At 56.2% G+C, this 12,837-nt stretch overlaps 5 protein-coding genes and 2 non-coding genes across 7 annotated transcripts; 2 read left to right on the forward strand and 5 right to left on the reverse strand.

Moving 5' to 3' along the window:
• The first annotated feature begins 459 nt into the window (after positions 1-459).
• On the forward strand, positions 460-558 carry B0H18DRAFT_t100. Its single transcript has one exon. It is a non-coding gene; the product is annotated as a tRNA-Asp (tRNA).
• A 214-nt stretch (positions 559-772) lies between these two features.
• B0H18DRAFT_1210972 (uncharacterized protein) lies at positions 773-1,786 on the reverse strand (the record flags this gene model as incomplete). The annotated part of the gene is made up of 2 exons (XM_048036401.1): positions 773-1,050; positions 1,126-1,786. A coding segment is annotated over one exon (645 nt), but the record flags the coding sequence as incomplete, so codon positions are not given.
• A 71-nt stretch (positions 1,787-1,857) lies between these two features.
• B0H18DRAFT_332425 (uncharacterized protein) lies at positions 1,858-3,690 on the reverse strand. The gene is made up of 3 exons (XM_048037640.1): positions 3,636-3,690; positions 3,141-3,563; positions 1,858-2,647 (listed from the first exon to the last, which is right to left on the reverse strand). Exons 2-3 carry the CDS (start codon positions 3,535-3,537, stop codon positions 1,950-1,952), a joined length of 1,095 nt encoding a protein of 364 aa, XP_047893836.1. The 5' UTR covers positions 3,538-3,563; positions 3,636-3,690; the 3' UTR covers positions 1,858-1,949.
• A 179-nt stretch (positions 3,691-3,869) lies between these two features.
• Positions 3,870-3,941, reverse strand: B0H18DRAFT_t101. Its single transcript has one exon. It is a non-coding gene; the product is annotated as a tRNA-Glu (tRNA).
• A 2,051-nt stretch (positions 3,942-5,992) lies between these two features.
• On the reverse strand, positions 5,993-6,883 carry B0H18DRAFT_1005475 (uncharacterized protein). Its single transcript, XM_048028573.1, has 2 exons — positions 6,424-6,883; positions 5,993-6,365 (listed from the first exon to the last, which is right to left on the reverse strand). The coding sequence occupies exons 1-2, from the start codon at positions 6,715-6,717 to the stop codon at positions 6,336-6,338; spliced, it is 324 nt and encodes a 107-aa protein (XP_047893837.1). The 5' UTR covers positions 6,718-6,883; the 3' UTR covers positions 5,993-6,335.
• Positions 6,884-7,105: 222 nt separating this feature from the next.
• B0H18DRAFT_1210973 (uncharacterized protein) lies at positions 7,106-8,369 on the reverse strand. Its single transcript, XM_048036402.1, has 4 exons — positions 8,058-8,369; positions 7,764-7,996; positions 7,393-7,695; positions 7,106-7,322 (listed from the first exon to the last, which is right to left on the reverse strand). The coding sequence occupies exons 2-4, from the start codon at positions 7,971-7,973 to the stop codon at positions 7,143-7,145; spliced, it is 693 nt and encodes a 230-aa protein (XP_047893838.1). The 5' UTR covers positions 7,974-7,996; positions 8,058-8,369; the 3' UTR covers positions 7,106-7,142.
• Positions 8,370-9,272: 903 nt separating this feature from the next.
• On the forward strand, positions 9,273-10,810 carry B0H18DRAFT_1165744 (uncharacterized protein; the record flags this gene model as incomplete). The annotated part of the gene is made up of 6 exons (XM_048035847.1): positions 9,273-9,302; positions 9,492-9,651; positions 9,730-9,993; positions 10,030-10,076; positions 10,148-10,241; positions 10,305-10,810. The coding sequence occupies 6 exons, from the start codon at positions 9,273-9,275 to the stop codon at positions 10,361-10,363; spliced, it is 654 nt and encodes a 217-aa protein (XP_047893839.1). The 3' UTR covers positions 10,364-10,810.
• Positions 10,811-12,837: the final 2,027 nt, after the last annotated feature.

Below are 12,837 nucleotides of genomic sequence, written 5' to 3' on the forward strand. Positions count from 1 at the left end.
GTTCAACGACGTGGAGAGCGAGACTGCGAAGTCGGGGGATGGGGAGGACATGGCGGGGTGGGAGGGCTATATATCCCCGGACGCGACCCCTCGGCTAGTGCAAGGAAGGCAACGGATTGGTCTTCGATCCAATCATGTCAATCCTCGCCCACGACAGACGACCAAGATCGACGCACGCCCGCGCGGACCCACGTCCATTTACGGCCAACCTAAATGAGCAAGTCAGCGCGGACCCACATACACCTACATCTCAGCAACCCAGAAATGGCAACTTCCCACCTGCCTCCCACTATCAGCACACGCTCCGTGCGGATCTTCGGCTCCCCGGATCCTGAGGGTTTTGTCTGGTCGTGGGTCGACCTTCCTCGCCATGCTTTGCATGGCGCAAAAGGAGTTCTCCTGCTCTGACATCTATTCGCTGTTCGATAGTATTACGTAGCATAAACCCACTTTCCTTCATCTCTGGTAGTATATCGGTTAGTACACGCGCCTGTCACACTGCACGTTAATATATATTGCTGTGCGCGCGAAAGCGGGGTTCGACTCCCCGCCAGAGAGTTTTTGGATCGACTTCACTCGAGACATGCAGTCGCACTACACTGTGGAGTAGCGGATCCTCGACCCTCCTTGACCTTCCGGGGGCTATAGCCTGGCCAGCAAGCTGTTCTGTTTCTTTCGATACACATGGCTACACAAAGATTCTAGGGGGAGGTACAGCGGGATCAAGTGGCTCTGGCTCGCCTCAAGAGCGGCGAACATGGGTTTGTACCTTTGCACTAGTGTTTTACTACGAAGTCTCAGTGAGGCATCGATGCAGGTTTCGCTATCGTAGGTTTCGCTGCACTGCGGCACTCCGCAACTCGTCGATTGAACTGGTACAACCTTAGCCCGGCATTGAACTCGCCTAACTTGTACGGCTGGCACCTTGAGTGGTCGCGGGAGGACGGCTAACACCTTTCTCCCGCGGCCACTCTTCGTGCCATCATACACAGTTATATAGCTCACAGTACAGTACATTCCGCAGCTATCTAGCATTACGTGCACTGGTGCCTACAATAAATTACGCGTAGACGCTACAGTCGTAAATAGTGGTCATGAAGAAGCGAATATGTATGACCGGCTCACCTCTGGCTATTGGCCATCATGTCGACCCGCCGCGAGGTCTCGCCTGGGACGAGGCTACTTGGGCAACGCTCGGCCGAGGGGCAAACGGACTGCTGCCAGGGTTTAGCTCAGACCTGTTCGCGACTGACGCCACCGTTTGCGCACTCCTCGCGGCGCTCAGCCCTAGCCCAGATGGCTCGAATGGCGGCGCACGACTGGAGAGGTTGGACCCACTCGCTGCCGGCGCCGGAGAAGAAGCCGCTGAGGATCCAGAACCCGACGCAGAGCCTGAACCTGAGTTGGAATGTGCCCGGCCTGTGTGGCCGTTCGCATGCGACCGGCCGCTGGACTTGGGTGCATGTGGGGATATGGACGCCGGGGCTTGAAGGTGGATGACGCCAGGCCCTGCGCTAAGCTCGCGATGATTAGGAAGGGAAAGCCGCGCGCTGTGCGCAGGCCGTTGGATTGGGGGAGCGTTTGCGATTGGGTATGTGTTTGTGATGCGTCTGCGCGGGCAGGGGTTCTTGGAGGAAACGCAGAATGCTGCGAGTGTTGGTGAGCATGGGGATGTGAGTGCCGCTTGCGGGGGTGCTGGTGCGGATGGTGATGATGTGCATGCGCGAATCCGTTGTGATTTGAATGGTGAAGCGAATGGGTCGCATGATGGTGGCCTTGCGAGGAGCTTCCCGACGCGCTCTGGTGGTCCGAGCGGCTGGTCGCACGACCTTCGGGCTCGACGATCGGATCCTCGTTTTCTTGCGAGCCGTCTGCGTCCCTTCCTCCCGCCTCGCCCTCGTACCCGAACGGATCCCTCTCTATCCTCTCGCGCTCCTCTTCCAGCCTCCTCAGCTTCTCCTCCAACTCTCCGATCGTCCCTGCGCCACCCTCGCTCGACCCTCCAGCTTCTCTCTTCTCGCCGCCAGCTTCTGCAACGTCCGTCCCAGCGCACCTATCTCTGCCGACCATCCCTCACGCCTCCTCCGCTCCCTCGCCTCCGCCTCCTCGCGCTCCCTCCTCTTCTCTTCAGCACGCAGCCTCACCTGCCCCAGTGAGCCCTCCACATCGCGCACGCGTTGCTCGAGTCCAGGCAATGCTGCCTCCAACTCCTCCCGCGCCGCCTCAATCGCCTCCGCGGCCGCCTCCGTCTGCTTCCTCGCCTCGCGCAGCGCGAGCACCTTCTGCTTCGCGCGCTGCTCTCCCGCGGCGCCGCGCTCCGCCGCCCGCTTCAGCGCGTCGATCTCCGCGCGCAGACCCGCGTCCGCCTTCTGCGCCTCCTTGCGCGCGGTCTTGAGTGCCGCCGTCAACTGCGCATGCTCCGCGTTGAGCGTCGCGAGCTCATGGGTGAGTTGCTGCCGCCGAGCCTCGAGCGTGAGCGGTGCGGGAGTCAACATGGGGACGGGCGCGGAGGGGGAGGAGGATGGTGAGGTCTGATGTGAGGACGCGGAGAGCGCTTGGGAGGTGTTGGAGGGCAGGGAGCTGCTCAGCAGGATGGCCTCCTCTGCGAGGGAATCCGACCGTGAGGGATCGGAGTGTAGTTCGCTATCTATGTGCGCAGAGCAGTCAGCAGCTGGAGGGATAGAAGCGATCTGGGGGCGGCTCTATCGCAACTTAGCAGATAAGACGACAGACAGATGTCACAACACGTAAACACATGTGTGGCCGGACCTACGAGACGTCGTGCCCTATACGTCGTCGTTCGTATACAACTGCGCGATGGGTCGGAACTAGTGTTCGGGCGGGCCTTTGCAAGAATATGGGATTCCCGATCAAGGCCAGCTTCGAGATGAGACGCATCCACGATCAGCTGAGAAAGACGATGCCTGATTGACTGCGCGGGTAACCTTTCGGGAAGTAGACTCGCCGATCAAGACGAATTGCACGCGATGAAAACGCCACCGCCAAGTTGGATGAACACGGGCCTAGCTGTACTTGCGCGTAAACACTGTCTGCAGGAGTGACCTCCCGCGACGTGTCGACGTCGTCGACATTCGCCGACCATACCACCACAGAGAACGCGTAGCCTAGAACTAACTCACCTGTAGTGATTTGACCTCGTACTGTTCTCTCACCCGGCACAACTCCCAACTCGACGTCGTATTGTCTGCCTGGCATGAGCCCGAATAGAATGATGACCGCCTCATCCGTCTCCTCGTCGACTTTGATGAGCACTCTCTGCCAAGGGATGCCGTTCACCTTTACCGAGAGGCCCTTTGCGAGGACATCCGATATGATCTGCGTCCTGTCCGGCTCGCACTCGTCTTCTGATCCCGAATCTTCGTCTTCGTCGGAAGACATACTGAGGGAACCGATGGAGTCGGAGCTATATGGAGAGGTTAAGATGAAGGTCACGGAAACCGATGTTATTTCACGGATTGACAGGGCCAGGGTAGGACGCCATGGCCGGATAGAACGCCATTCCGAGAAGTCGTCCATTCTGACCGTATCCTTACTGGGAGAGTCTACGATCCAATGTTAGGACACGCAAACTCCTCTCAGAGGCCGAGACGAGAACGGGGGAGTATGGGACTTACTCAGTGACGGCGGTGGTAGAGACTGCGACACGCACGCAGATGAGGATGACAATTTTCAAAATCAATGGACACGTATTCGGGACGGAATCATCGGGACGTTAGGGTGAGAAGGAGCTGGTCGTAGACAAAGTTTGTGGTCAAGCACGTTGTGGCAGCGAATGGCCACCGAACCAGTCCAAAATGGCACAAGTAAACAGAGGTCGGAAAATAAGCGGCCCTGGTGATGAGCAAAAATTCCGACACGGGGAATCGAACCCCGGGCTATCGCGTGAGAGGCGATAATGTTAGCCACTACACCATATCGGACTTATAAAGGCTTTATGGAAGCCCTTTATGCGGCACATGTCACAAAATATTAACCCAGGATTTGGGTCACCGTGACCTTCCTACTATACCGAAGACACGCTGTTCTCATGTTCAGATGTTCAGACGGCCTTAGACTGTGCTTACCTCTCGGTACAAATCCGTTCAACTGACAATAGGCTAACCCAGCCGAGCAGGACACAGTTAGCAGGTATAACGGCTTTACTTCGTTCCATAGTACTACGTCGTTTCACAGCTCTTGCGACGACGCGGCGCGAATTTTGACTGTGATGTCCAGTTAAAATGGTTCTAGCACAGCCATGATAGCTGGTACTTAGCATGATGATATGGGTCGCGCGTCGCAGATTTTGTCACTATACTCGCCCACCAACATAATGAACTGTCATGTCACAACACTCACATGGACATGCGCCCTCATTTGCATGGGTTCAACTTCGAAGGAACGAGAGGCCTCGTACGCCCCCTATACCTGTATGGTTCCTCGTCAGACAGAGAACACACATTGTCAAGTATAACAATACCTCGAGTGGCCACGAGATGCACAGTGCAGACCTCCAACCACGTAGCCTTCATCAGACTTTGACTGAGAAGTGATTCCATCTTTACACTCATAACTATCTCGATTCAAGTATGAGTAGGGTGGGGAGTAGAACGTAGCAGTAGACAGATCGAGTCCGGCCAGTAGAATCGCCCGACGCTATGCCTGCGTGAGGCGTCTCTTTCGCAAACAGTAGCAACAGCAGACCTATTTTCGATTGCAGAGCTAACCATTCATGCTGAAAGTGAGCAACGCCATACATACCCCACATACCCACCCAAGGGATCGCTCCGAACCCAGCCACTCGGCCGTGGCCTCTTTGTGAGCATAGGCCAGGTATACCCCAGTGTCAACGCAAGTACTGTCAATACATAAAGACCCTGCCGGAGGCTTAGCATAGTATGCAACTGCTGAATGGCGGAAGAATGCCTACCAAGTGCTTCTCAAAGTCCGGCGCTCCTCCTAGAAGGACTACCACTCTCTCGATGTCACGCCGCGGCACGCCGTGATTTCGTAGGTCGTCTCCAAGCCCTTGCGCACATCCACAAGGGCGTCGAGGAGTCCAAAGCTTGCGGCGGCCATGACACTCCTTTCTATGATGTTGGCCGGCTCCTCCGACTCTATGATATTATTGGTCGGTTTCTCGAGTTCTGGCTGTCTGATAAGCATTCGGAACAGAGACATGTCGGTGTAGCGTACCTGCTGGGCCCGATCCCATTTCGTTGCAGCAACAAGAGTCGTAGAAGCTCGGGCGATTGCCGCTGGAAGCCGTATCCAACTGCATCAGTGGCGAGTGTGATGGTCCGGATGTCTTCGTCTGTCTCGGCCGTCTTCTTATATTGCCTCTGACGCGTGAACGAGTAGGTTATAGCTCCCAACGCAGTAGATGCTTGCATAAGTGTGCTGATGCTGCCTTTGTCGGCCCACGTCTCTCGCGCCCATGCAGAGGTGGCAAGCCGCGGAATGCGGCGCGCGATCAGGGTACTGAGCGGAAAGACGGATATCGAGGCTGCCACGCAGCATGACAGCCAGATGTGCTTGTTGTCGTCGCGCTACGCCGTGCAGAGCCGTAGTGAGCTCCGAACGTTTCGTGCATATTTTAGGTACGTACCAGATACCGATATGCTAAGCCTGAGGGCCCTCTGGAGCCGGTCGGCTCAGATCGCCTGAGTGGATGTTCAACGGTGTGTTCGCTGGTCATCGTTGGCTGGTCCTAGGGGTTAAACAAGAATATCCGGAGCGCGCGCAGGTTGAAAGAATTGTCTACTCTGCCCACGGGAGACTATCCTACTAGGGGACTGCCGAGCCTTAGGCAGCCGCGTACTTATACAGTGGAGAGGGAGCGAGGCGAGCGTACGCATGATAGACTCCCATCCGACTCTGAACGCTGTCTGACTCACTGGAAGACGTGAACATGATAGTAAATACATATTGAGCGTGGGAACCCCTGACCACCGTCTGAGGCGCTCACAACTGCACGCTTTTGAACGGATCATGATGCTCCTCGACGTCCGCGTCAGCACCCGTTCAACAATTTGCCCGCCACATCTCAATTTGTACTGACCCGTGAATAGTAGTAACGAGTACCACATACAGACGTACGTACACACAAACGCACAGACGTATGTACATGCATACAATACAGACATACGGGCGACCAGACGTATAGACGAATTGCGATGTGTATTCGGGCGGTACTGTGCCCACACTTGCTCGTAGACTCTAGGGTGTGAACGTTTGAACGACAGATACAAAGCAGTTGCAAACAAATCGATCAACAAGCGACAGCGTACGGAATACCAAAAGCAGACATTAGCAAAGCGAGTTCGGCTTGTATCTCATGAGGGCCCAGCCCAAGTACGATCCTCCTAGACCCGACGACTTTGTGAATACCCGGACTACGTCGGCATCACGTTGCCCACTCACATATATCCGTGTGTTAGGACCATCAGCCCCAGTACGGCAGGCATGAAAGTTGTGGAGATGCCTGTGCAGTGACTCCGGCCGCGTAAACGTCGCTGGGCACTTGTCGCACTGCACCTTCGTCGCGACGCGCGCATGGATTTCAAACACATGCCGCCAGAGGTTGTTCATCGGCCTGCGCATGCACCCCTCCCACTTGCAGCCGCCCTTCGCCCCGTGGTGGGCCTCCTTGAGATGCGCCTTGACTGCGTCCTTCGTGGCGTCGACAAGGGCACGGCAGCCGTCCCACTTGCACATCACGTACACCACATCCGCATCATTCGGAGACGTCAGGGCGGCGGCGGGCGCGCTGCTTGCATTGACAGTGATATTCTGCTCCGGCGCCTCCTGTGGCTTGCCGAGATTCCCGCCAGATTGAGCTGGCGCGGGAACAGTAACAGACTCAGGCTCCTCCCCATCCGCCTTCGGGGGGTAGAGGGGATGAATCCGAGAGTGCGAATCAATGTTTTGTGTCCCTATCCTCACCCGCCACACCTCAGCCACATCCCATCAAAAGTTTTCATCCCCGCCCGATCCTGAATCTCCGTAATCTTATTCCCCTTTACCCCTAGAGGGAAATAAGATTGTGGAGTTTGAATTGGCTCGCGTGGTGCATGTGACTTGGATCAACTAGTACGTTTTTGGATACAGGACTTAGGATCGAGAATGAGCATCGTATTCGCTCACTCGGATTCATCCCCTCTACCCCCGAAGGCGGATGGGAAGGAGCCTGTAACAGACTGAGGGATCGGCCTCACCGGTCGATCGACTCGGAGGCTGCTCGACGGAGGCCAGTTGCCACCGAAGGGCTCCGAGTCGGAAAAACAGCGTTGGTGGCCTTCGTCCGGTGCTGGGCCAAGTTGCTGCGGAAGGATCGGAAGACCCCGCATGCGTCACTGATGTCTGTTCTAGGTATACAGATCGAGCACTCACTGAGGTACCGAACGGAGACATCATGGTGTGGTCGAAGTCGAAGGGACTTGCATAGGAAGGGTTGCCAAAGGAAGATGCATAGAAAGAGGGTGTGTACAGAGAGGATGCGTTGAGAGAGGGTGTGTTGAGAGAGGGTGTGTTGAGAGAGGGTGTGTTGAGAGAGGGTGTGTTGAGAGAGGGTGTGTCGAAGAACTCCAAGGGCGTGTCTAAAGAGGGGGTGTCAAAAAAGAGTGCATCGGTCCCGACTGCATGCGTCTCTCGAGTGCTCGTCAAATTTATGGCCGACGAAAGCGAATATGCCGACTACCCATACCAGTACAGACCCTAACAGTCAACGTCAAGTGAAATAAGGCGCGAAGATGCGTACTTACCGGCTCGTGCCATCCTAGGGCAACTGTACGCCTCGGGGCCGCGGTGCTCATGTCGGGGTACAATCCCTGACACCGTAGCTGCGGAAGCTCCCCGGCATCTGCAACATAAAGGGGTCGCTCAGTGATCACCTCCTCGTCCAGAGACGTGACGAATGCACCCTGCGGCTCAAGAGTATGCTGTGCAGTACAGCCAGAGCTTGCGCTGTCCATTCCACCGACGTATACTTAGCGTGCTTGAGCATGAGCAGTTCTTGTGAGCCTTTTCCCAAGCTGTCGTACGACGAAAAAAAATACCTGTGGTGGTACAGTAGAAGTAGAATGTCGATGAGAGGCCGAGGGAAGACAAACTGGACGGCAGAATGGGGTGCAGCAACGGTGCTTCATGAGTTATATATGAAGGCGAGAGACCGCCTGCGGACATCCGAGTCTATGGGTCGTTGAGTAAAAACTGAGAATGAAGTACAATTGATGGCGAATCGAACCGATCAGCATCGAAGGACACTGAGAGGAGCGCTCTTGCGCGCTAGCAATTGTGGCCTGTTGTGACGGTGGCGCTCGCTGGCGACGGCACCCTCAAGCGATCCCGCGCGCGCACCAAATCCATACATAGTGGTCCTGGCAAGGGGTAGCCGCACTAATGCACAGGAGGAAGTAGCACTGAGAAGTTTTACTCAGCCGGCGACCGCGACACAGCATTCCATCAATTGAGATCCGAGTCTCGCTCACTCACCACGATCTGGTACCGGTCATCCGTGTGGACGCACCATCGAGCGATAGTGGGGTGCGTCCACACGGATGGGTACCGGTACCAGACCAGCCCGCCGACTGCATCGGCGGCGTCGGCAGGAGGCGCAGAGCTTGAACACAAGTGTTCACTCCGCCGTTCGGACAACCGCGCTCTCGGCTGATGACTTCAGTGTGGAGAACGGAACCCAGAGGGAAGATTGAAAATGACCGCGCGAGGATGTGCAACGGGCGGATGTCCGACGCTCCTCGTCGCTGCCTCGCGCCCATCGCTTTTCCAGCAGCGACATATCATATTGTGTGATACACCCTTCCGCCGCGCGCACACAGCAGCCCGGTGGCTCGGGAGGCGCAGCCAGCACCAGTCACCAAACAGAATGCCACCGCCGAAGGCACGTACGAAGGAGGTCTGGAGCACTTCTGGCGCTGCCTCAGTTGCGGTTTCTCCTCTCGCACGACTGTCATAGGAAGTCGACGCTACATTCAAACTCCGGTCTCATGCTTACCCTCGAGCCATTTCGGACCATACCAGCCGGCTGTGGCCTTGGAGCTTGTCCGAGGAGGCTGTTGTGTGCGGGCGGTGCAGGGCATCTATGTATCAATGGATGCCTTCCCGCAGAGGTTTACAACCGTTTCTATTCTAAATTTCGACTGTAAATTGCCCCGGCATATCGGCGAAGCGAGCGTACCACTGCGTCGGATCAGCAACCCCCCCCTTCCAGATACAAAACTCGTCCATAACAGTGATCTTGAATCTCCGCTGCAATGAGATCTGGATCGTACGACCTGAACACAGTGCGCGGCGCGCGTGCGCGCCGACAGCTGAATTCTGGCGTGCCCAGTCACTCGAATAATGGCTTTGAGCTGCGTGTATCTACCGACTGTCTCATCCATCAAGCTCTGGCTTTCGTCTGACTGCCTTTGAACACACTACAAGCTACATTTAGTGACCACAAACTCCGAGTCCTCCATGCTGACCAGCAGGTTCTAGGTCGAGTGCTGCGACCCGTGCTCGCTTCTTGCCCGCGCACTTACTGGCTGGTACCCGCGCCCGCGTTCTTGGTCGAGTGGGTGCCTCGACGAGCAATCAGCACTCAGCTCGTGGTGCCTTTACTTGCCCACCAATCTGCGCGAATACCCGCGCGTCCGCCCTCGCGTTCGGCTTGCCTGCCCTCTCGCTCGCCCGCTTGCCCTATCGTGCCCACATGCCCGCCCTCTTGAGCCTGCCCGCTCGTTCTTACCCGCCATAACTCGACGGCCTTTGAGGTCACGGATCTGGAGACGGAAGAGCTTGTGTTTGTCGGGACTCGGGAGCAAGACGGAGACGGCGCTGCTCAAGTTCACGAACTTGAAGGAGCCTGGCTGAGCGGACTACAGGAACAAGCACGAGGCTGTGGACATCGTGTAGATGCTCCCGTTCTCGAGCTCGCACAATGCAATGGGCGGCGTCGTCAAACTGGACAACGGCAGGTATCACGAGGTCACGGTGAGAGCACACTACGCTTGGTTTCGTCGTGTGTAGCTGACGGTACTAGTAGACCAGCTGCCAACGCCTTGCGTCTCGAGTGGGTGAGTGAGGTTTCTATCTTGCCCTTGGTCCAACACATCGTCTGACCGGGCATGCTCACCGAGATTGGTAGGGTTCAGATGCAACCGCGCATTGTGCAGCGTCCGAACGCTTGGTGCCTTGCGAGGGCGAGAGTCGGGAACATGACGGGCGGGAGCCGTCTGACGGTATGTGAATCTCGTGCCCTGGTTCGTCTTTTCGCTGATACCCATCACCTCGTCGGACGCCAGTTTCTCCTGCGCGTAGCGCGGCATCAGGGCCCACAAGCATAGATCTCGCCTTCGGGTAGTTGGCTATAAATGTCTGCGACCCCAACACGCTCGCCCACCGTCCCACCTGCCCACTGTCCCGCTCGCCTGCCGTCCCGTTCGCTCCTGCCAGTGGTCGCCTGCCGCCTCGCTCGCCCGACCGTACGCCTGTTCTTGCTCGGCTACCCGCGCTCGCCTTCTCGCCTGCTCGCACGCAGCTTCTCGCCCGCCTGTCCGCTCTTGCCCTCCCTCACCCGCCTGCCCGATCTCGCTGCCCACTCTGCTCTGGATGGTCAGGTAGGGTCAGGTCAATCAGAATCGAGCTCCGCTAGATTACATAATGTTTTATCTTACATAAGATAAAGACTCATGGGCGAAGCTGCGGAGGCGTATCATACATAATCATTTTTTCATAATGATATTCAGACCCCGCACATGCATTTGAAACGACTGTAAATCCTGCGGAAAGGCATCCAATACTTAGTTCGTTTGCTGACCGTAATTTCCCGATAGTAGATTGCCCCTTGCGCAGTTTGTGCGTGGTCCTCGTCGTGATCGCAACCGCAGATCCGTCGCTGCGGGCGGGTGATGATGATGATGGATCTGTGTGTTTTTACAACTGTTTCTAAACCGATAGGCCCCTCATAAAAATGCGTACACGGGCGGAGGGCGTCGGATCTTGCCTTCGAGGTGATCCGCGCCTTCCGCCATTCGACCTCAGCCACCCGCCGTAGTCTGGCCCGCCCTCGACACTACCTGATATGGTTCAATCTTGATGCGAACAGCAAGACCGACACACTCCGCCTGAGCACATCTGTTTGACGTGGGGCCTATCGTTTTGGAAACAGCTGTAACCGCCACCAGCAAGTTCAACGTACTTCAACTGTCTGCGGGTGGAGAGGCGACGTACGTGTTCCATTTCGATCGGATTCCACCGTTGCCCACGCTCATCCTCTGCCCACGCGGAAGCTCTGCTCCCTCGTCCCAAAAGCGGCAGCTAGCAAAAGCCAAGCCCGTGTCGGGTGGACAGACGAACCTTCATTCTGGTGGCACTGCGGAGCAGCAACTCAAAGCGACAGATGCACGGGACAGGACTGGCCGTGCCAGGTACCGGCCTAGCGGGCGTGTTACGGCGTGCTCGCAGGCGTCGATGCGCGCATGACCGAGGCGACACTCGAAAGAGGCTTGACACGCATTGAGTAGATGCACGGATTGTCGTCGGCGAGAGACTCACCGTGCCTTCTGCTAAGATCACCTCCCCCGCCGTGTACGACACCCCATGCCCGTCATCCCGGACGTGTTGCCCGGAGAATATCGACCGACAACGATGGGTACGCATCACCAGACGACTGCAGGTCCTTGCGAACGTACATGGTAGCACTGACTCGGGAGATACACCAGCACGAGGGGAAATATACCATGGTAGCATCTTCGTCGACTCGGGGTCGAACGACGAGATGGCACTGATGTGAGGGGACCTCTGGGTGACCTACCGCATTGAGTTCGGGATTGGTTCGCAACGATGCTCCTTGTCAACGGTGTCCTCAGAAGACGCCGCACTGGCAGTAAGAGCCGCGAAATAGAGACAGTTGTACTCAGTACTATCACTGTACCAGAAGTGCAATTTTCGCGCTTTTTCCTCTCTGCAGGACGAACCGCTCACCGGAAGCTCTCGGAGTTTGCACTGACGGATTCCTGAGGTCTGAATATATGGTGTATGATTTTACAGGCCTTGTCCAGGGAGTATGAGAGGGATGCCGAGAGGGAGCAAGGATTGGAACAGTAATGCAACTCTTCTCCGAGGCTCGTCACAGTTCCTGTCACACTGCCGAGTGTTGCCGAGTGTTGCCGACTGTGGCTATTGTGGCTGCACGGCGATACAGCAATGCAACCAACATGTTCATGCCACCTTGTGCTATCCCAAACACCTTTTTCAGTTGCTGGAGAGGCTGTGGATGTATCTATATTATTGTAATGATACTCAGAGGACCGGCATCCCTTACAGTATAGTAAGTCATAATGTTGAAAGCCATAACGAGTCGACTACTTCGACTCAGGAGATACTATACACCGGTCCTCCCTCATTTCACGAGTTCTATCTTTCTCCAGTAGTTAGTAGCTCCCCCGCGTGTCAAATGGAGGGTGGCATGGCCAGTAATGCGTGCAATGCCTTGTCCAGCGGGCGAGCAACAGTAGTGCAACTGCTGCGATCGTAACCGCATATGGTAACTGATAAGGAGCGGAGTTGAGATCGCTGATCTTGGGTGGCTTTCCGTCACGCTCTGACCACCGCTCAGACGTCTTTCCTGCTCAGAAGTCGCAACAAGAGACGAAAGGCTTCGGAAAAATATGAGGAACATATTATATGGTAGTTCAATGCACTTTTGAGACCCACAGACGAAGCGCCCAAGGGATGCGGTCAGCCGAGACTGTACCAGTGCGATTATTGAGGCGCGGAAGGCATTCATCGATTTCTTCTCCTCAAATGCGCTACACATTCAATTCATCAAAGTGC

Source organism: Fomitopsis serialis, assembly GCF_022376445.1.
Source record: "Fomitopsis serialis strain Sig1Antser10 chromosome Unknown B0H18scaffold_30, whole genome shotgun sequence".
Lineage (NCBI taxonomy): Eukaryota > Fungi > Basidiomycota > Agaricomycetes > Polyporales > Fomitopsidaceae > Fomitopsis > Fomitopsis serialis.

Bases quoted from the DNA above. Each gene is read 5' to 3' on its own strand.
- B0H18DRAFT_1005475 (XM_048028573.1), bottom strand. From the start codon at position 6,717: ATGTGCAAGTGGGACGGCTGCCGTGCCCTTGTCGACGCCACGAAGGAC. The intron at 6,366-6,423 runs GTGAGTGGGCAA...CGTCGGGTCTAG, and splicing joins GTCCTAACACACGGATATAT to GAGGATCGTACTTGGGCTGG.
- B0H18DRAFT_1210973 (XM_048036402.1), bottom strand. From the start codon at position 7,973: ATGGACAGCGCAAGCTCTGGCTGTACTGCACAGCATACTCTTGAGCCG. The intron at 7,696-7,763 runs GTAAGTACGCAT...TGGTATGGGTAG, and splicing joins CCCTAGGATGGCACGAGCCG to TCGGCATATTCGCTTTCGTC. The intron at 7,323-7,392 runs GTGAGTGCTCGA...ATCCTTCCGCAG, and splicing joins TGTCTCCGTTCGGTACCTCA to CAACTTGGCCCAGCACCGGA.
- B0H18DRAFT_332425 (XM_048037640.1), bottom strand. From the start codon at position 3,537: ATGGACGACTTCTCGGAATGGCGTTCTATCCGGCCATGGCGTCCTACC. The intron at 2,648-3,140 runs GTGAGTTAGTTC...CTGCGCACATAG, and splicing joins ACGAGGTCAAATCACTACAG to ATAGCGAACTACACTCCGAT.